The 21,340-nt window shown below is 42.2% G+C and overlaps 1 protein-coding gene across 1 annotated transcript in view; it reads left to right on the forward strand.

Moving 5' to 3' along the window:
* PAH (phenylalanine hydroxylase) overlaps nt 1–16,873 on the forward strand; it is a 39,464-nt gene extending 22,591 nt beyond the window's left edge. Inside the window, exons 4-13 of the mRNA XM_009908338.2 lie at nt 1,754–1,842; nt 3,947–4,014; nt 7,151–7,347; nt 7,723–7,858; nt 9,518–9,587; nt 11,310–11,366; nt 12,375–12,470; nt 12,799–12,932; nt 15,898–16,013; nt 16,591–16,873. Of these exons, the coding sequence (XP_009906640.1) occupies nt 1,754–1,842; nt 3,947–4,014; nt 7,151–7,347; nt 7,723–7,858; nt 9,518–9,587; nt 11,310–11,366; nt 12,375–12,470; nt 12,799–12,932; nt 15,898–16,013; nt 16,591–16,634 (1,007 nt within the window). The 3' untranslated portion in view covers nt 16,635–16,873. The remainder of the gene's footprint in view (nt 1–1,753; nt 1,843–3,946; nt 4,015–7,150; nt 7,348–7,722; nt 7,859–9,517; nt 9,588–11,309; nt 11,367–12,374; nt 12,471–12,798; nt 12,933–15,897; nt 16,014–16,590) is intronic.
* Nucleotides 16,874–21,340: the final 4,467 nt, after the last annotated feature.

A 21,340-nucleotide genomic window follows, 5' to 3' on the forward strand; every position in this document is an offset into this window, starting at 1 on the left:
GTCGGGGTCTGTGCAGCTCGGTTAGCCCGGGACCAGCCCGGCACCAGCCCTTGGCTGTCAGTCGTCAGCTGCCTGCTCTCCTTGGCCGGGCTGAAACAAATCTGAGAGCTCCCAGTGGGAGCGCTCGATGCAGCCAGGTGGTGGTGCTTCAGGTCAAGGGGAACGAGCACTCTGCGTGGGGCTGAGCTGCAGCCACTCAAAATGCGTCCTTTAAATATGCTGCTGCTCTTTGCCCCTTCGGGGCTTTAGGAAATTCAGTACCTCTGTGTTGTTAAGCTCAGCAGAAAGCAAAGCTGAATAGTCCTGGAGACAGTGATCCTCTTATCCCATAGGTGGTCCATCAGGTCTGGGACGAGCCGCACCAGCAAGGCACTGCAGGGAGCTCATGCGGCAGCTGCAAAGCTGGAGATGATGTTCACTTTGCACAAACTGCAAAATTAGGCAAGGAGGTATGGCTGAATGGCAGTCCTCCCAGCTGAGCAGAGGGACACACAGGGCAACGATCTGTTTCTCAAGCACTGAGGATGTGATGCCCATTTGTGCAAGAGTCACTAAAAACTCCGTATGTTTTGTTGATAGACTGTTGACAGCCCCCGGGCTAGGACCAGCAGGTTTTTGTGTGATACTAGCCTTGAAATCCATGTTGCTGACTTGTACTCAGTGTAGGGAGCATATGGGACATGATTGCATGGCTCAAGTATCTAGTACATACTCAGGTAGAGGTTTTGTGCCCTATCCTTAGAACAAGTGTGGAAGAGCTGGAAGTGATGAGAGTGCTCAAAGACAGCCCACATTTTCTGTGCTTGAAATACACAGGCAGCCTCATCCAGGAAGATAGGTGGTAGATGAAGAATGTGACAGGGAGTTGTAAAATCCTAGATGGCCTGGAGAAGGTGAATAACAACAAATTATATCTGAATGCAGGAACTAATTAACATAAAATGAAATAATCTAGTTTAAAACAAAAGGGATTTTTTTTTTCCATATTGCATGTGAAGAACTGACAGAGCTAAGTGCTGCAGAGTTTCTTGGAGATGGATGTATACATGGGATCAAAGAGCAATTGTTTTTATTTGTGAGAAGTTCATCACAGGTTATTCAGTCATGGCTGTAGCATCTGACTTAAGCAGAAGGGAAGGGAAAGAAAAAGAAAAAAAGTCAGCTAGGTCAAAGGGCCAAAAATGTAAGATGAGGCAGCAGAAAGGATATTAATTAAATATTAAGTGAATTAATACATTACTGTATAAATATTGCAGTAATCCAATGCCTATCTGAGGTATTAGCATATAATTCATCATTTTATTTCAGCATCCTTGGTGGCCTTAAATGAGACCACCAAGTAGCTCCTAGAAAGAGATTTTCAGCGGGTCAAATAATCCTGTATCCTGCTTGTCATGGGGTTTCTTGCTGTTCCTCTGAAATAGCTGATTCTGTGCTGTGAAAGGAAGGATACTCTGGAAAAATTCCTACGTTTTGGTAAGCCAAGAGGCCAGAATAATCAAAAGAAAAGCATAAACGTTACGAGCCAGCTCTGCACCAGACACTAGATCTTCTTGTGCAGAACAGCCACAAATTCAAGACAACTTGCAGGATTTGTTCTTGTACTACAAGGAAACACCATTACTGTCCAAAGAAATTAGCCCCTTGCTTATGTTTCTTTATGTTTATGGTAAAAAGATGGAAAGACCAGAAGGTGGCCCCAAACCAATGAATGAAGAAGTATACCAGTCTCTATTTCTTTTCTGTTTTGCAGTGCCATGGTTTCCAAGAAGCATCGAGGAGCTGGACAGGTTTGCCAATCAGATCCTAAGTTATGGAGCAGAACTGGATGCTGATCATCCTGTAAGAAACAGAGCCTTACATTTTTAACATGCTTGTAGTTATTGGGACAGATGTTCTGGTCATTTACATTTGCTCTGCTTTAGGACAGATCTAGTAGACTAGGTCTCACATTTCTAGAGTTAGAATCAGCTCAGTCCCTGGTGATGAAGTAAATCAGGCCAAAGGCTGCTTTAATTTGAGCAAATATCAGGAGACCTTAGAATTCATAGTGATCATTAGAATACAGGGCTACCACAAAGACACCTCTAATTTTCCCAGGTGGTGCTGATGTGGTGACTTCAGACTCATTTTGTGAATCACTAGCAACAAAAACTTCAGAAGCAACACACAATAGCCCAGAGACAGGAATACTGGGTTTTGTTTTGGCTTTTTTATCTTTGATTATGGTTGTTAAATCTGACATGATTCTTGTATGGTGAAATGCAACAAAAGACAAGATCCTTGTTTCAAAATGTTTGCGGTTTAAATGGTAGGGTCAGAAAGTTTTGTTTGTTGGATTAGCTGCTAAAAAATATACATATATTATTTGGCAGTTTTTCAGCTTTTACATATACAAGAATACTTTCTGCCTCTATTCTGTCTCCAAGCAAACAACAACTTGTTTTCATTTGTCAAAACACACTGAGTTCCATGCAGTGCAACAGAAATTGCTGCTATTAGTTTAATTGAGATAGGGCGATTATAAATAAATCACATGCAGTGCAACAAAAATTGCTGCTATTAGTTTAATTGAGATGGGGTGATTAGTCATTCACTACCTATTGCTTAATTTGAAATGTGTTATGTATCATGTACAATGATTCATGATGTTCAGTGTGGTCATATGAAAGGCAGAATGAAAGGAGATACACTGAGTCAATAGCCCCCTTGTGTGTCATGCAGGAATAGACCAAGATTGTATTTGAAAAAAGAATACAGAACAAAAAAGATACTGAAAGGAATGAAGCATCTCTGCTCTAGTTTCTAGAATTAGTTAGTGAGCAGTTTATGCCTTAGAAAGGAAACCCAGCTGCTGGGGTAAATAGGTGTGGAAGTACACAGAGTGCATAAAAAAAGGGGGGGATTAAAGGAGCCTGTGTTTTCAGTAGTTAAGTGATATGGGATTCAATCACAAAAACCTCTATGCCAGGTTAGTCTGGGGTAGTGCATTTTTAGGCCATTGGCTGTCTCTTTCTGACTCATGTTCTTAGATTTCCACTTGACTTCAGAGGCCTTCTGTACTTGGTTGTGTTTCATGGCCCCTCAATACTTTTGTGCCATGCACCACTGAGAGATACATTCATGAAATGATGCATTACCCAGTGGATTGTTGCTATTTGCCCTACATAAAGGTGTCCTAACTTGGAAGAACATTTCTCCACTCTTAGGCCTGAGGAACATTTTGTCTAAATAGCAGGTACACTGTGATAAGAGAATCATTATCCTAGATGAAGGTTTAGAGACTATATTTCTTTTCCCTAGTTTTATTGGTAATTAGCTGCAAAGGTCAGCCTCCTAACCACAAGGTATATTAGACATTCTCTGTAGCAATTAAATCCCTTCAGGTGGTTGAATGTGTAGTGCAATAAGGCTTTTTGGGTTGCCAAATGCCTACTGTTCTTCTAACAGCTTGAAAACGAGCACCTTTAAGAGTGGTTCATGCTGAAAATCCACCTAGAAATTCTGATTGAGTGGATGAGTGTGTTTCTCTAATGTATTTTAGCTCTGCTTCTTTAGATAAGCCCATCTGGGCCAGGAACTGGAACAAGCTTCATGACAAACCAGAAGGACATGGTATTCGAGGACTGGTATTTCTGTGTATTGCACTTGTGGGAGCACCTTGCTGTAAAGGAGCATGTTTTCTTTTTTTTAGCAAGTGGAAATGAGGAAATGAAGGCATTTGGACAGTGAGAGCTGGACTCTGAATGGCTGCTCTGTTGCCCACTGCAAACCAGGAAGGAGCAGTGTCCTGTGTGAATGGAGTCAAGCAGTGTGGAGGCAGCTCCCTGCATCACCCTCCTGCACTTCTTGGACTGCACCAGTCACTCCCAAGGGTGCTCAGTGAGAGGAAGGTTGTTCACCATCTGCATTTATGCAAGGACTGACCATTACTGTTTCTTTTTAGGGGTTCAAAGATCCTGTGTATCGAGCTCGGAGGAAGGAGTTTGCAGATATTGCCTACAACTACAGACAGTGAGTTCTCAGTGTGTGGGCAGAAACCAAGCCCACATTTCCTGCCCTCTCCTAGGGCTATTACTCTGATGGCAATTCCTGGTTTTCCACAAGCATCCTCTTGTTGCTGGGTTCTCTGATGGCTGTTGTTGGCTTCTCTGATGGCTGTTGTTGGTGTTTAAATCTTCCTGTTCACCATTTATCCACAAATCACAGTAAAACAAAAGTAAATTGTTCCAGGCACACATTCAAAACAGAGTGTCACCTCTCTTCTTTCCCCACAACACCCCTCTTCTCCTGCTTTGTTGTCTAATTGAGCAGAGACTTCATTGCTACTACAAAGACCTGAGCACTGAATAAAGCTGCTTCTGGTATTCTCCCCATTAAAGCAGGGCTGGGGGAGGAGTGCCTATCATTTACATTAAAGCAGGAGCTGCATGTGCTATTTAAATAATGAATAACTTATGGTTCTGATGCTAATCTAGTGCCTGATACTCTACTTTTATCATGTCTGACCCAGCTGCAATCAGCAATTTGAGCTCTTTATTTCTCAGGAAAAATAAATGGGGATGATAAATGCAGTTAGAACAGGCTTGCTTGATTCTTTTCAGTGATCAGATCTGGAGGAGATAGAATTCTGTTTCCAGCATCATTCATTTAGGTCAGCACTGCTGGGCCTGATTCTTGCTGAGACTGGTAAAAATTGTGAATCCAAAGGAGAAGGTAACATATGTTGTACAATTAGGGCTCCACTTTGTACAGGACTGCAAGGAAAGGATAGTCCTGGAGCCGAAGAGCTAATAATTGAATCAAAAAAAGAGAGACAAAATTGACTGATTGATAGAAAGTGAAAAAAATCAGGTGAAAAAAGTCAGGAGCCCAGTTAGAAAAATTGGGTAAGACTTTGTGGCCAGATGTGGACGGATCTAATGCCCATTAATAAGTATCCTACTGAATATTTACCTTTCCAGCATAGTGGATAGTAAATTCTGTCTCTAGCTTGCAGGCTTTCACCAAATCCTACCGTTCTTGCAATCCACCCTCTCTACACACAGATGGAAGAGAAAGTAACACACACAAAAAACCCTCTGGGTTGAGATAGAGTTTAATGAGATGATAAGATGCACAACTGCATTAGGGTATTTGCAGAAAAATACAGAAGCAGCAGCTGAAGCCAGAGACTTCCCCCCACCCCCTGACCCCCTGCCATCCCCGAGGAAAAGGCAACACTCTAACCCTGGAAACAGCAAGCAGAACCAGAACAGGAAGCCTCTCATGTTACAATCTGAACTTCATGCCCCATGATTCTTTGCTCTAGCCAGCACTTTGATTTTGAAGCTGGCATGACAGGAGCATGGTATTGAATTTCAGCAGCAGATTCAACTCAACCCATGACAAAATAAAACAAAAACCGTGTTAACCACTGCATCCTTTAAGATTCAAACCAAAACCATTTTAGGAAGGTGAAACCATCATATTCCAAGGTGTAATTTCTTAATATTTGATTTGTTAACCCATCCTTGGGCACATTGGAAACAGATCCTATACAGACCAGGACCCATGCCCCAAAAGAACCTTTTTATGTCAAGTTTTTGGCATTTCCAGTTAGATACAGTAACAGAGCTGGGCTTCTGGGACTCGTGGAATGAAGGTATGTGGGGTCTGTGACTGGCCGTTGATTCAAGAAGGCTCAGCTGAATTTATGATCTTTGCCCTGGATGTTATACTGGGCAGATATGCCTTTCAGGGTCTACAGCAGGGAGGAGAGGTCAAAGGGGTGTCTCCAGCATGGGAGGATAGGGAAGTAGACACAAAGCAAGACAAGAGGAACAACCAAAGTTATCAGGCTTCATGTGAAGCATCCAAAAAGGTAAATGTACTTTGCTTGTGATGGTACTACCCAGCTACAAAGGTGAGGTGGGTCTGTGGTTGCTTGTCTTGTACCTTTCTTCCCGCTGTCAATTTCAGCTTCTGTGTTCATTCTTTTGCATTTATTTTGTCCTCTTTCTCCCTGCTGTTGCCCTCTCTGTCTTTGCTCTTTTGCCTTCTCTCTCAATACCTTTATCCATAGGTTTAGTTGAATGCTTAACTTCCATGACTTTCAGTTTGATTTTTCCCTCTGCCTGCCTTTACTTCTGGCCCAGTGAATCCCTGAAATTTTTAAACTGGAATTTGCAAGGTTTTTAAGCCATAGGTTCCCCCTTGTAGCCTGGAAAGGTAGCTGAGGCTTACTTAGGAGTGCTATAGTGACAACAATCCACCAGCAATCCTCATAATTCAATATGATGTTTGAAGCTCCACAGATCAAGGAGGGTTGATACAGAGAGACAGAAAATGATGGTGCTCCAGAGAAGCTGCCCTGAGGCTCAAGGCAAAAATGAGGGAGTGGGAGATAGTAGGGTGTCATCAGGAGTTTAACAATGGGTCTCTGAGGCTTAGAAAGCTCCAGCATTATTCCAGCAGTGATGTTAACCCTATTAACTTACTTAAAAACTCTTTGATTTTTCAAAGCTGCTGGATTCACCTATGGACCTATCATTATTACTAAAGAATTGACTGTTCACAGGAGGCCAGGCTACATTGCTTGTGATTGTCTAATTCCTGCTAGTTTCAACATGAGCTAAGCATATGGAGGCCTAAGGGTGAGATTTGACACAAAACTACTCATTACAATTATAAAAAGTTAAACTGGCTGAAGTCTGCATCTTTCATAACACAATGCATAGATCAGAATTTCTCTGCTCCTCTAAGAAACAGAGTTTTCTGGAGCTGATAGTTTCCCTCTTGTAACCAAAACAATAATGTAATGTGCATTAGGGCATGAAATACAACAGCTGCTGCATATCTGAAAATGAAAATAAATTGAAACCAACAGCCAGCAAATATTTCTAGAACACATTTGGATAAGACAAATAAGCACCAATTTGCTTTTACCACAATAATGCAAGGCCAGTATCTCAGCTGAGGTCAATAGATTCCTTCCCAGCTTGTGCCTAAGGACAAGTGAGTCTTTTTGCACCTGCATGTCAGGCGTAATGCACCTCTCCTTCTGCTCCAGCTGCTCCTGACCAGTTCATGTAGAGCTCCTGAATATGGTGCTGCTGGCATAGAACATTTTCTCTGTTACTCCTATGGAAAGCATCCATTTTCTTTTCAGTGGCCAACCTATTCCTCGAGTCACCTACACAGAAGAAGAAAAGAAAACATGGGGTACCGTCTTTAGGGAACTGAAGAGCCTCTATCCAACTCATGCTTGTTATGAACACAACCATGTGTTCCCACTACTGGAGAAGTACTGTGGCTACCGGGAGGACAACATTCCCCAACTTGAAGATATCTCAAAATTCTTGCAGAGTAAGTTTCAAGCATGTAAAAGCTCCAAGTCAAATGAAAGGCCTCAGTTCTTTCTAGGGGTGGTGCTTTCAGAGATGCAAAAGCAGTCCCTAAATTATCACAGGCTCTCTATGGTGCTTAGGCACATCACTTGGCCTGTGTCCCAGGCCCCTATCTAAGGCTTCCAAGGGTACAATGGTACAGATGCTCAGATACTGTGGTGGTGGTGGTGTACATGGGTAGAAAATACCTTACTCTTCCACAGTTCAACTCTCTTTAACATAAGGAGAGCAAAGAAAACAACCAACAAACTTTTCCCACTCTGACAAGGCCAGAAAAGGATAAATCAAACACGCTAGATATTTTTAAGATGTCATTTTATTTTTGTCCTTTCAGGCTGCACTGGATTTCGCCTGCGTCCTGTTGCAGGCTTGCTCTCCTCTCGGGATTTCTTGGCTGGGCTGGCATTCCGGGTATTCCACTCTACGCAGTATATTCGCCATGCATCCAAACCCATGTACACGCCAGAGCCGTAAGTACTTTGGTGCAGAAAGTGTGTAAAGTTACAACAGGATAACAGCAGGGTCAGCCCAGCTGATAGTAACCATGTGGAACTCTGGAGCACTGCTGGGAACAGAGCTAATGAAGAACAGCCAAGTGGCTGCTCTCTTCTGAGTACAATTTTAGACTTCTGTTGAGCTAGCTGCATCCTCTCCTGAAAGTTCTTATGGGACAGATGAGGCAGTTTTGCTACTGCAGGAATGCTTATGTGGAGGCTTGGGTGCAAGAGGGCAGTGTACTAAGGCATTTAGCTAAGCAATTACCACCCAAACTTTGGTGTGAATTCTAGTGCAGGAATGACTCAACATGTTGCAAGCAAGCTTCTGGCAGCAAGACAGAGGAAGCCAGATCACCAGTCCTTTCTCAGTTTTATGCTGTAATGTTTCTCTCTCTCCCTGTTCCATTGTCTTTTCTCACCATTTTCAGAACTGTTTTCTTTCTCTGCTTCATACTGCTGCCATTCTTCCTTCCCTCACCATTTCTTTGCTTCCTACTTCGTCTTACAACTTCCTTTTCACCTTCATTTTTTTATCCCTTATTCTTCTGATTTTCCTCCCTGCTCACCTCATTCTCATCCTGCACAGACACAGGCTGAAATGTCTTCCGCAGACTCCTGGGAGTATCTTATCTCTCTCCCCTTTCCATCTCAGCAAATCACTTCTCAGACTTTGAAAATTCTAGCTGTCCCTGTGTGAGTTCTTCCCCAAATATACCTGAACAGAATAAAATTAAGCAGGTTGGAAAAAACCTTTTAGATCATTGAGTCCAACCTATCATCCAACACCATTCAATCAACTAAACTATGGCACCAAGCACGCCATCCAGTCTCTTCCTAAACACCTCCAATGATGGTGACTCCACCACCTCCCTGGGCAGCCCATTCCAATGGCCAATCACTCTTTCTGTGGAGAACTTCTTCCTAACATCCAGCCTAAACCTCCCCTGGTGCAGCTTGAGACTGTGTCCTCTTGTTCTATTGCTGGTTGCCTGGGAAAAGAGACCAGCCCCCACCTGTGTACAACCTCCCTTCAGGTAGTTGTAGACAGCAATAAGGTCACCCCTGAGCCTCCTTTTCTACAGGCTAAGCAACCCTAGTTCCCTCAGCCTCTCCTCATAGGGCTTGTGAAGCTGTCCAGCTGCCAGCTTCAACTTGTGATGAAACTAGTCATGCCTGAGGAAGCATGAGATTCTACCTCTCAGTGGGAGGCTGTGGGCCTGAACAGAGACTGGAGTTAAGCTCTTGGGGCATGTGTTGACACCGTAGTGAATTGTCTAAGTACCCTGAACTTCATCTAAAGGGATTTCTTATCCTTGAGACTGAAAAGTCTGTGTTCCCTTTGGTGGGGTGATTTCTTTCTTGGCTTTTCTGAGCTGGCTTGGCAGTTGAAGGGATGGTTTTCTTCAATAAGGAAAAACAAAGTGTGTATCATTCTTCACCTGAGGAATATATGATAATAAAAGCACTGAAAACCATGGATTGTAAAAGCACTTCTATCACAAGAATAATTTTAGAGCAAAATGTTTTCCTGTTGAGCCTTGAACATTATTTGCTGGTAGGAGAAAAAGCTTTGCACTCTTGACTATCTTCATCCAACACTGCAAGTCATTCAAATGTCACATTTTTCTGCAGCGATATTTGTCATGAGCTACTAGGACATGTACCTCTTTTTGCTGATCCCAGTTTTGCTCAGTTTTCCCAGGTAAGTTGCTTATATTATTAATAAAATTGAACACATCACAGACTAGGTAATTCAGAGGATGAGCCAAAACCCATGAAGCATGGGGTGGATTCATCTTTAAGAATACTGTTGTAAGAGTGGCTGAGGCTCATTTATTTATTTATTGCTTGAAACCTTGACACAAATCACTTAGATGAATTCATACATTCAAACTCCAAATGTCATGTAAGCTGTTTTTTACAGGCAAATCCACTGAGAAGCCATAATCTAAAAACTTTTTGTAGATGTTGATCATTCTCAGCATCATGAACCAGATGAATTATTGCAAATGTTAGGGAAAGTGGAGATTTTGTTTTGTTTTGTTTTCTATTGAAGCCACAGTGGAAGCTGAGAAAAGTGAGGAACTGTCCCAGCTGAAAGCATGGCAGAAGGCTGGAAAGGAATCTTTGGTAGTGTTAATGTCACTGGAAAAGAAGCCAAACCTCAGTGAAGGAATAAACTTTTTTCTGTGTCTTACCAGAAAACATGAAAAGACACAAAGAGAGATTGGTCAGTCACTCAGTCAGCCAGTCAGTCAGGAAGCTGAAAAAAAAAAACCAGATTTGAAGTAACATCCTGTTCAAAAGATGAAAATCAAGTTAATGGAGGTAGTAAGCACTCAGTATTGCCCTCTGGCTCTGCCCCTTCCCAAAACCAAGGTTTCCTTCAAGATAAGCTCTACAGTACCTTGGCTTATTAGAATTTGAATTGGTGATGACTGCTTCCATGGTCTTGGGGTGTGTGTGCATACATGACATTCTAATGTTCACACTGCACGGTCCTCACTGAAGCAAGCTGAGAAAGGTACCTGGGTATATACAGTATTGTGTAGCTGTTTTCTGAATTCAGTTATTGCTGCCTCCCAGGAAAGTCTCTATCAGCTCCCAAGGTATGAATAAGCTCTTTCAAGTCATACACTCTCATTCAGAAAAAAACCCAACCTCATTCAAGGCTCCAGGAAAAAGTCCTGAAATTAGGGCCTATCAATACAAAATTAAATATTTAGTGTAGGAGAAGGGCTGGTTTTGGATAGCCTTGGATGTTTAGTCTTTGACTCAGAAAGAATGTAAACATCTTGTGACTGAGGAGAAGAAACTGGGCAGAATTTGGTTGGATGTGTGAAAATATTGTTTTGTTATCTTAGTCTATTGTATGCCTCAATTACACACATGCCAGTAGAAAATAACCAATTAAGATGTGACACATGTGCCTTCTGATAGACTATATAACTTTGCTGTATAACATAATAAACATCTTTGCCTGCTTACATCTTGTCCTGGAAGCTGGTGGTCAAAGACCTATACAACAACAAATGCTGATCCACGACAACAACCCTGTATTACAACAATTTAGGGTATATAGGAGTCAGTGATCTGCCTCTTTAAGACCATATAATTTTCTCAGTTGTGGACTGTAGACCTGATCAAAAGCCTGTCAAAGCAAGAGGAAAGTTTTATTTGACTTCACTGGGCTTTGTACCAGGCATAAAGGATCATGCCTTGTAAATGTCACTTGGACAAGACCTTTTCATTTCTGGAGAGATTTATGGTTTAAAGTTGATGCTGCATGATAGGAACATGTCCTGTAAACATTTGTGTGTGGTAGTAAGTGATGGTAACATTTAAAATGTGAGAAATTACGTAAGACAAGACAGGAAGAATGTTTGCAATAAACAACTGGAAGAATAATGGTTTATTGTTACAGGAAATTGGACTGGCATCTCTGGGAGCTCCAGATGATTTCATCGAGAAACTTGCCACGGTAATTTAATAAGCGAGGGATCGATTTTCCAAAGCACCCTGTGTTGTCTTAATTCTGCTGCCACTGAAGTCACTGATAGAACTCCCATAGAGCTGAATGGGAACAGAGTGAAGTCTATGATTGGAGAACCCCACCCTGAAGCAGTTGCATTAAAGGAAAATAGCTTTGACACTCTGTATTCGAAGTGACAGATTTGATTAAACACAGAAGCGCAGACAAGATTTCCTGCAGCACAAACATATTGGGCAAGAAGAGATGACATGTTACTACATCCCCACAGGAAACTGTAGGAGGCAGCTTCAGTAGCTGTTCTACCTGCAAATGTCTCTTCCATCCTGCCAGTCATATAATGTACTCTGCAGCCAGTGAGGCTCATCTGGATCCTGCTTGGAGATTACTGAGATCCAGAGCTGCAAACTTCAAATAAAACCAAGAATATGCCAACAAGATGAGCATTCTCAGCACCAGCACATGTGGGCAAAGCATTGCACCATCTTTGTACCTTCTGACAGATGAGATAGTTCTTTTGAGACAGAGATGGTATCTCTTTAAAAGGACAAAGTAGTCAGGCAAGACCACACACTATCTTCTTCAATATTGCTCTAGCAGCCCATTCCCTCTCTTGCTGCTGCAGCTGGACAACCTCTTTATGAAACAGGAGACAAGCTTCTATCAGCTGAGGTTGAAACTTCAAACGTTTTGGCCAGCCAAAATGAAATTTTATTGCTATAGTTTCATTGTCTGTGCTGTGCTAACAAATGTAAGCACATTAAAAGACAAATGCATTGTCAGGGAACTCAGCTGATTTGCTGGCACACTGAAGCACTGAGCCCCTTTCACAGGAGAAGAATTCCAGTCTGTGGGGACATTTATTGTATTTATACAGTAGATACTTGACACATGGCAACATTTTAAATAGAGATGCAGACTCCACATATATGCAAATCAGTGATGTGCACCTACTTGTTTTGGTAGAGGAATTACATTTCTGTCTAATTTTGCTGCTAGGTGTATTGGTTTACAGTGGAGTTTGGACTGTGTAAGGAGGGCGATTCACTGAAGGCATACGGCGCAGGGCTGCTGTCATCATTTGGAGAGCTGCAGGTGTGTTCTATAAGCCAACATTCCAAAGATGTTTATAATTGCTTAAATTTCACTTCAGAATGTCTTCATATCCTTATTTTGACTTCATACTGTGTGCATAGAAGTAGCATGAAATGTTGTGCTTCACTGAAGATCTCTAATAAATGTGTCAGTGTATATCACACAGGGAACTCATACCCGATTCTTTCCTAGTGACACTGTCATTGTATTCCATGGGAGCAACTATTTCCTGTCTGAAACTGGGTGGCATTCAGTAGCTCCATATTTCTTTCACAGCCAATTCAAGCACTTTTACATAGTAATACATTTCTTACCTTTTTGCTTGTAGTATTGTTTATCAAGTGAACCTGAGATTCAGCCTCTTGCCCTGGAGAAGACTTCTGTGCAGAAGTATCCTGTTACAGAGTTCCAGCCTGTCTACTATGTTGCTGAAAGTTTTAAAGATGCAAAAGAAAAGCTAAGGTAACCCAACCATCCCACAGAAGACCCAGTTTCTTCTCCATTGCCAATACAATGCTGCCCGTTGACTTACAATGGTTTGGATTGACAGTAATGTTTTGAGAGGCATTACATAAAGCTGTGCAATACCCAGAGACTAACCAGTTGTTACACTCAAAATCTTGCTATAGGCAGTAAGACATCATGCATGAAGCCAAGAATTTGTAGTCAGAATTTAATGTGTACAGCCCAAATGCAACAAAAAATATTAGTCCAGTTGCAATGATACTAAAGCTTAGAGGCAAAGCTAACTAATTAGTACAAAACAAATCTCTTTAACAATAGTAGAGTTAAAAATTCGTACACAAAGTATCTCTTGAGTATCTACTTTTTTTGCTTTGGTAATGCTCACTCTTTCTTTTTTGTGTTAACAGTTTTGGCCTGGTGGGGGTGGGGGGGGGGGGTCGGGGAGGAGCAGGCATGGAATTGTGAAGTAATCAGCATCTTGAGGGCTTCAGATCAGGGCCATGATGATAATGAATGGAGTTTCTTCTTTGTTGTGAGGAGATGGATGATGTTGATACTTCCTTTCTTCCTCCTCAGCCCAAGGTTTCCATAAGGTCATTTTAATGTATTCTAACATGCTTTACATCTTGCTCTTTCTACACCGGTCTGCATCGCTGTGTTACTTGACTTTACTATTTATGTTAAATATTTTTGTTTGTCCCTTTTGTTTCCTCTAAAGCTGTTGGTTTGTTTTTCTCTTAGCTCCTAAATTTGTTTTGCTGTGACTTAACTGACCATCAGGGAGTTGCTGATAGCCCAGAACCACCAGCATCATCCTATGCATGCACCTTTAAGGCCTCTATGATCAGTCCATGATGGTGCTCCTTTATGCTGCATCAGTACTTCAGAATCAAGACTTCAGCTCACTATGTACAGCGTAACTACTTGCTATTCCTGCCTATATAAAATTGTTAACAGCAGGCAATTTAGCACACAATTATTCAGAATTAAGCAAAACTAAAACAAATTAGGTAATAACTACATGGTCATTAGACAATTGTTACTACAGTTTAACAAAACTCCAAACAAGCCTAATAACCCCAGTCAGGAGGCCTCTGTGGTTAGCTTAGTACAGAGCCTCCAGTTTGTTACCAGCAGTGTGTTTACAAGACTACAGGGCTACACAGCAAATCTTTCAGTCATCTGTGACTCAAATACAGATTCCGTTCCAGTTCAACAGATGGTCCAGGTTCATTTCTGGTTCTTGAAACAGGAATGTCTCAGACTATGTTTAGCGTTCAGCTTGGGTTCCATCTCACAACAGTATTTCTATTTCTGTTTAAAAAACACCACTGTATTCCTGGATGCTGGCCAAGCCACTGGGGGTCAGCCTTGGTTCAGACTCAACAAATCTTTCACTTGGAGATGCCGCACAGGGAGTTGTGTCAGACCTAGAGTCTTTTCTCTCTTTCCCGTTCACAGATAAACACATACTGAGACCCAAGATATTCTGCTCCCCTAGGCTCCCCAGCTCCAAGGGCTTCCTAGCTACCTCCTCTGCTGCTTTCTCAGTTGCTGTAAACCTGCAGCATCTCCTTCTGCCCTTTTTTCTGGTGTAATACCTGACAAAGATGGCCTTCTCTTCTGGTTTGTGCTATTAACCACCTGCACACAGTTTCTGTTTCCTCTCTATACTTCCTTAACTGTGTAGCAATTTCCTTGAGAAAGTGGAAGACGCTGCCTTACTCTATATGAGCTGTCTTGGAGCTTCCTTTATTTGTTTCAATGACCAAATTGAAAAAGTGGTTAAATTGAAACAGAGGTGGGTCCAGTACCTGTGTTTGTGGCTTGCACCTGGCTATGTGTGTTTGTGTGCAATAGAAAGCTTCCCTGGAAAATTATTCTGAGGCTGACGTAAAATATTTCATTTTAAGGCGTTCATCTTCTGATTAGGAACTTTAGCTGAGATTTAAGAAGACTGTCTTTTAACAAGGATTTCTCCTCTTATTAAAACTGGACTGATGGCACTGAAAACTTTCATCATAGCCAACATATTTTTTTTTTCCATTGTCACACCTTGTGGCCTGCACAGAGTGAACTCTGTTTGAGACAATGGCCTTAGCTGGTAATAATCAGGAATAAACTGAAAGGCCAGTGTGGAGGTGGCATCCAGCATATTCCACTGTTCTGGGCATATGGGACTTACCATGCTGAGTCACAGTCTGTGTACTTCAGCTCCATAATCAGATCCTTCGTGCTTTCCTTCCTCTTTCAGTGTGCAGTAATCTGAAGCAGATATATAAGCCAGTATCCTGCTGGGGTCTACATGGAGCATGGAACAATAGCTCTGACCGTCTCATCCCATTCAGAGTCCTCCATTCCACAGTTTTGTGGTTATGCAAATAAATGTTTTCCCAGGACCCCAAAATCTTGATGCTTCTGCCATGGAATTAACTATTTTGCGTCAGGGAAGCCTGTAAGGGGTAGCAAGAATGCTGCTTCACTCACTGACTATCCCCTATCTTTGCAATAATGTGGAGGCCACTACCAAATCCATGCCAGAAGTTAGCACTCTGCTTGCTTCTTGGTACACCAGGATGGCATAGGTGCATGACCTCATTTCCCCAGGAACTGCAGACTTGGATCAGAATTCCTGTGTTTTACATTACTGAGAGGAAAATGAGGTTTTCATGTTTGGCAAATCCTAATAGCTACATAGTTGGCCTATAGCATGAGCACTGTTGCCATGCCAATAGCATAATTAGTCCTGTTTGGTAAAAAACAAAGGTGGCAAGGACAAATGCAGATTCAAGGGTGTACAGAATGCTGTAGGTCTCAGATCACTTAGCTGGAATTTCAGTTATTTCCTCCAGCAGATTTTCTTATTCCCCTCACCAATAAATGCACACAACAAGAAAACAGCAAGCTACTGAAAAAAAAGGAGCTTCTCATGTTTGTATATGCTTTTGTGTTTTTGCCTCAGGAAATTTGCTCAAACAATTCCTCGTCCTTTCTCTGTTCGGTACAATCCCTACACCCAGAGGATTGAAGTCTTGGACAATGCAAAGCAGCTGAAGAACTTAGCTGACACTATCAATAGTAAGGAAAACTATAATTTTTACCTTGAATTCCTCAAAATTCGGATCAGAAATGGTAGCCACAAACCAGATTCTGTCTGGTGGCATTTAATGCTCTGATCCCAGCTAAGATAAAGCAGGACACATCTCCTTTCTGGTGCAAAAATTGCTTTGTAATTCTAGACAAGCTTCAAAACAGCATTTCCATCTGACTGTAGTTTGTTACATCTGAAATATCAAGTTTAGTGGAGGTGCTAGAAAAGGCCAGAAGGCCTTGTTATGGGCTCTGATGTATGTCAAGCTGTTCTCAGTAAGGAAGAAAAAGAAAAGTCTGTCTTTAATCACATTTCTAGCCTTTTCCTTCATACATTATCCACCTACCATTGGCTAGCCTGCTGAGAGCCAGCAAGCCCTGATCCTGTGAGCCATAGGCAAAGGGCTGACTGCAGACCTTACTCCAGTAACACCCTACTAAATGTGCAATCCAGCACTTCTTTGCTCACCTTATTCTTTCAGGGAATGGATTTAAAGGGTAAATATATATAGGAGTGCTAGAAATGGGCTAGCAGGTGGATTAACTGCTCTGATTTCCTTTGCAGGTGAGATGGGGATCCTTTGCAATGCCCTCCAGAAGATAAAATGAAGACTTCTTGTAACTTGCTAATGACTGGCTACTGACTAGAAGCCAGTCTTCATCTAGCCTCAGTTTATTATCCTCCTGTGTACTGCATAAATGCTTATGTTATGTATCTTAATTACTATAGATTAGCAGAGAAATAGACATCTGCAGGTGACCCTTGACTATTTTGGCCTTCAAATACTAATCTGTTTTTTCTCACAGATGCATAAAAATGACCTTAGTTCTGGCTATCTGGGGATAACCTCCATCCATATCTTTTGTGCCAAAGATTAGCAGGAGGTCTCCACCATGCAGAGCTATAGTCAGTCTGCTGCAGCTGTGAGGTTGCATCACCACCCTGGACCCAGGAGCAGGATGGCAATGCCTAACAGGCTAAGCCACCTTGCTTTCTCTCACAGTAATTCTCCCTCAATCCCTCACATATTTGCAGGGTTCCCATGGAGTTCCAAATCCTAGACGTTTCAGGGCGTATGCATATACTGCTTGGCCCTCTGTATCTCTGCTTTTACATAGAGCACTTCTATCCTGAAATATACTACATCCCTCCCCCCTCCAAATATGTGATGTCGCCATTCATCCAAAGCACAAGTGCTAGCAAAGAACTCAGGCATGCTGCAGCATCACTAACAAACAGGTGTCACCATATATAAATATACTGTGTTTGCACAAGGACCAATCCCAAAATGGGTTTGTGCAAATCATGGACTCTGTATGCTGTGATGTGTCATTGGTCTGCAGAATAGAGTCCATAAGCAAGGCACTGAGACTGCTTATCCAGAGCACAGAGTCTGTACCTCAGTAGAGCACCCACAAAAAAACCCTCTTCAGAGGATTTACCTAAAGGCAAGTTTGCGTGTCCTTTTGCAGTTGGGTGTGAGGGGTGTTTGTTAACATTCATACAAGCAAAAAAAATATGCAGATGTTTTAAAAGAGCATCAAACCCCTATTAGCCCAGTCTCAGAGTTACAACTGGCTATAATGTTGTGTAACATCATGGATTCAGAGCTGTTTCAAGACCAGTCAGCTTATGGAAAGGGGAGACCTCTCTTAATAGATATATTCAGTTAGTCACTGTTGAAGGCTAACATATGAAGGCTACCTTGTGTTGTATGTGTCCTTATCTGAGAGTGCTTTAGTCAGTGCTGCTGCAAAGTATCTCCCAACTTTCCAGTCTCACAATCCAGGAGGTAGATACCAACACCATGGAAATGGAGGATAAGCAAAGACGTCAGAGCCTTTCAATTTCTAGCGCACTGTATCTGTGGCTAGAGACCCTACCATAGCCATGGAAGACACGGTTAGCTTTGTACCAGTCTGAGTGCATTCAATATCAAACATGGTATCTTTCAAGACGGCTCCTGAGCCATGATACTTTTGGGAGTTTCCTTCCTTCTCCCACGAGCTTCAATCTCCCTTTCTCGGGAGTTTTATTAAGCGTAGCTTGACTGAGGCAGCAAATGGAAGCAAGGTTGACTCCAGCTTAACTCAATGTCTCAGCCATGGAGAGAGAACTCTGCTGCTCAGGAAGCTATTTCTGTATGCTATTCACTAACTTTCACTAAAATCAATTAAATGCCCTTTTGTACTGGTTCACATTCTATAATGCCTCCCTGTCACTCCCTAGTTGAAGGAGGAAGAAGGTCATGATTTATACATTGGAGTAGAATAAAAGAAAGCAAAGCAGAGCAGTATTTCTAGCTTGAAACAATTCTGCATCATGGTACTAACATGTTCCAAGAGTCACATTTCTGTTAGAAGATCCAGAGGATGGAGATGGATTTGAAAGTCCATGAATCTCATACCTACTATTGTACTACTCTTGTATTTATAGTTTGAAAATCAATGCAGCTTTAATGTAAGCCTCAGCCTTTAGGAAGATAGAAAGTACAGCTGTTTCTATTGTATTTGTGAAAGGTAATAACATTAATCTAAGGATACCAGCTGAAATCCTTTTCAGTAGACATGTACTTATGCAAAATGGTATCATTTTTGTGCTTTGAAGTAAGCTTTTTTATCTCTGCCTTTTTTTTTCTCTCATGACAATATCTGTGTAGATTTTTCAGTCCTGCTTGGCCTCTATTTTTAGCCCATATTTTTCTCTGTTAATATAAAAGGAGCCATAAGGTAACTATTCACCATTAAAAAACCAGCTTCTTTGCAAGAGTGAAGACTTTCAAACTACTCCTCAGAGAGCTTTTCAAGTTCCTCTGCTTCTGGCTGTTGTTATGAGTGACAGCAACAGTAAATCTATAGTGATACTGAGAACCCAGGATTCGTGGTTGTCTTTTATGTGAGCTGGAATGGTTAAAGAGTACTGATGCCACATATCAGATCCTGTGTCCCTTTATGCAGGTTTAAATGGGCAATAATTCAAGCCAAATCAGTACAATGTAGCTTGACTGGGAGCAAGACTGAGAGATGACAAAAAACTAAATGCTCATTCTTTTTAAAAGCAGAGGAAATCTACTGAAAGTAGATTTTCCTGCAGAACAAATTAGTTTGTGTATATGTGCTTCAAATAGTACCAAGAAGTTGCATTTTAAATAGGACTTCTTATTTGCATGCTTAATGAAATTTAAAGTTGTGTAACAAAATGGTTTTTGGCATTACCTGGCCAATGCAACTGCTTTTTGTAAGGTAACCACACAGGTCAATCAGAATTAAATACCTAGGTAGGTATACATACACCCATCTGAAGCATATTCCAGTGCAAAAAAGGCTCTTTTGCACTAGTCAATTATCATTCATCCAAACAAGATCATGAAACTGGTATCTTAAAAAAGGTATTTCTTGATTGGTGGAATTTACCTATACATGTACAGCAAAGCCTTGCTTGCTCTATCTTTGCATACTCTGTGTATCTTTGTATGCCTCTCTAATGTATCCCAAGCTAATATTTTAGGTAACCTTCCTCTCTTCTATGATCAGATTTCTTGATGTCTGCATCTCCAGCTCTGCATCACGTGATCAAAGAAGCCCCTTCATAAGGCCCTTTTCCTTTTCAGTGATCTTGGCCAAGGTCAGTGATGGTGCTGGAGAGAGAGCTTGTCATCACTGCTTACATAGGGAAGTGGCCTCCTCTGGGTGTCTTTAAGATGCCTAGATCTGACATCACATTTGGAGAAGGGACAGGTTATTCCTCAAAGGATGCAGAAATTATTGGAAAAAGCAATTAAGCACAGAAGGACTGTACAGGACTGTGTTCTTTTAAAATGTGTCTCTTTGTCACTTCAAACTGTGCCAGCAGCTGTCAGAGAAGACTTTTTGATGTTCAAACATAACCATTTGAATTAATCTAAATAAACAAATATTAATGCTGTATCCCTCTGAAATGAATGGCTCATACATGGTATAAATACCTGCAATGGTAACAGGTCAAAAATGGGTAGGTTGTGGTGATTCAACATGGCCTTTTAAAGCACCCAGACTGCATGAGAGGGGAGTGAGACTACTCTTGGGGTGGGAAAGCCTGACCTCCTGTTAGGATAAGCTGCCTGTCCCCATAAGAAAGGCTGACACACTGTGCTCCAGTCCTTACATAGCACTCCTAGAGGCCCCCAAAAGTGCTGAAAGCAGGACTCTGGGATGCCTGACCTTCTCAGTGCCCTTTCTTGGGCAGAGGAAACATTGTGCTGTTCTTGTCTCTGGAGAGCAAAATTTGGTTACACTGTCTTCAGAGAGAAGGCAAGAGCGGTGTAGTACTGCGGTGTGTGACCTAGCCAGGATCAGCTAAGGGGCACATCAGAAATAGCTCCGTCTGCAAAGGGAGGACAGAGAGGTGGCCTTCTCTGTGGGACAGCAAGATAACTTTCAGAGAGGTTTTAATACACTGTAACTTGGGATATGAAGATATGGGTGCCCATAAAAAGAGACGTGCTTGTGGATGGCAGGGGATACCATGCCCTGAAAGAACCAGAGCTGAATTCCCCCTGAGCTTACCCTGCCAGCTCTGAGAAAGAGGTAACCCTGGGCTTTTTGATAACATACTTCACTGGAGATAAGATCATGACAGAAACAAATTGCGGAATTACTTAACCTGTACACAGCACTGTGCTCTTGAAGGGCTAGAGTAGAACAGGTCAGATCCTGTGAGCAGGGAAATCTCAGAAGCAGGACAAGAACTTTAATGCTGTCTCAGGTCCTTGACGCTGTCACAATTTTGTGTGTGCAGAGGGGATACTACTTGGATTGGGTTAGGGTTTGGGGGAAGAGCCCCTTTGGTTCCCTGCGTGAATGGGCAGTGCAGAGAGGGCCCTGGGGAGGTAGGAGAAGGTGGGATGAAGGGCAGTCTCAGACACTGTACAGGACACTCCAGACTGGGGGATGTAAATGGGGTTCAGTCTAATTGCCTCTCCAGAAAGGAGCCCCTCTCCAGAGTTGAACAGCTTTCAGATACTTTCAAACAGAGCAGAAGGGTTGCACTTTGAAGTTGCCCAGAGGAGGAAGGTGGTCTTGGGCTCTTGCGCATATCCTACGCACATGGTTTCCCTTGATGTCTCTGGCGTGGCTAGCATAAATGTCCCTACACCTAACACAGTAGCAACCAGCTTGCTTCACTGCTGTCTGACAGCTCTTATTTCCCTCACCATCCACATAGGTGGACTGAATTTCCAGTCCCACCACATCCCCTGGCCATTGCTCTGGCAGAAGTATTCACATTCACAAGCAGTTTCCATTCAGCACCTGGCAACTGCAGCCCAATCTCCTGT

Source organism: Dryobates pubescens, chromosome 15 (genome assembly GCF_014839835.1).
Source record: "Dryobates pubescens isolate bDryPub1 chromosome 15, bDryPub1.pri, whole genome shotgun sequence".
Lineage (NCBI taxonomy): Eukaryota > Metazoa > Chordata > Aves > Piciformes > Picidae > Dryobates > Dryobates pubescens.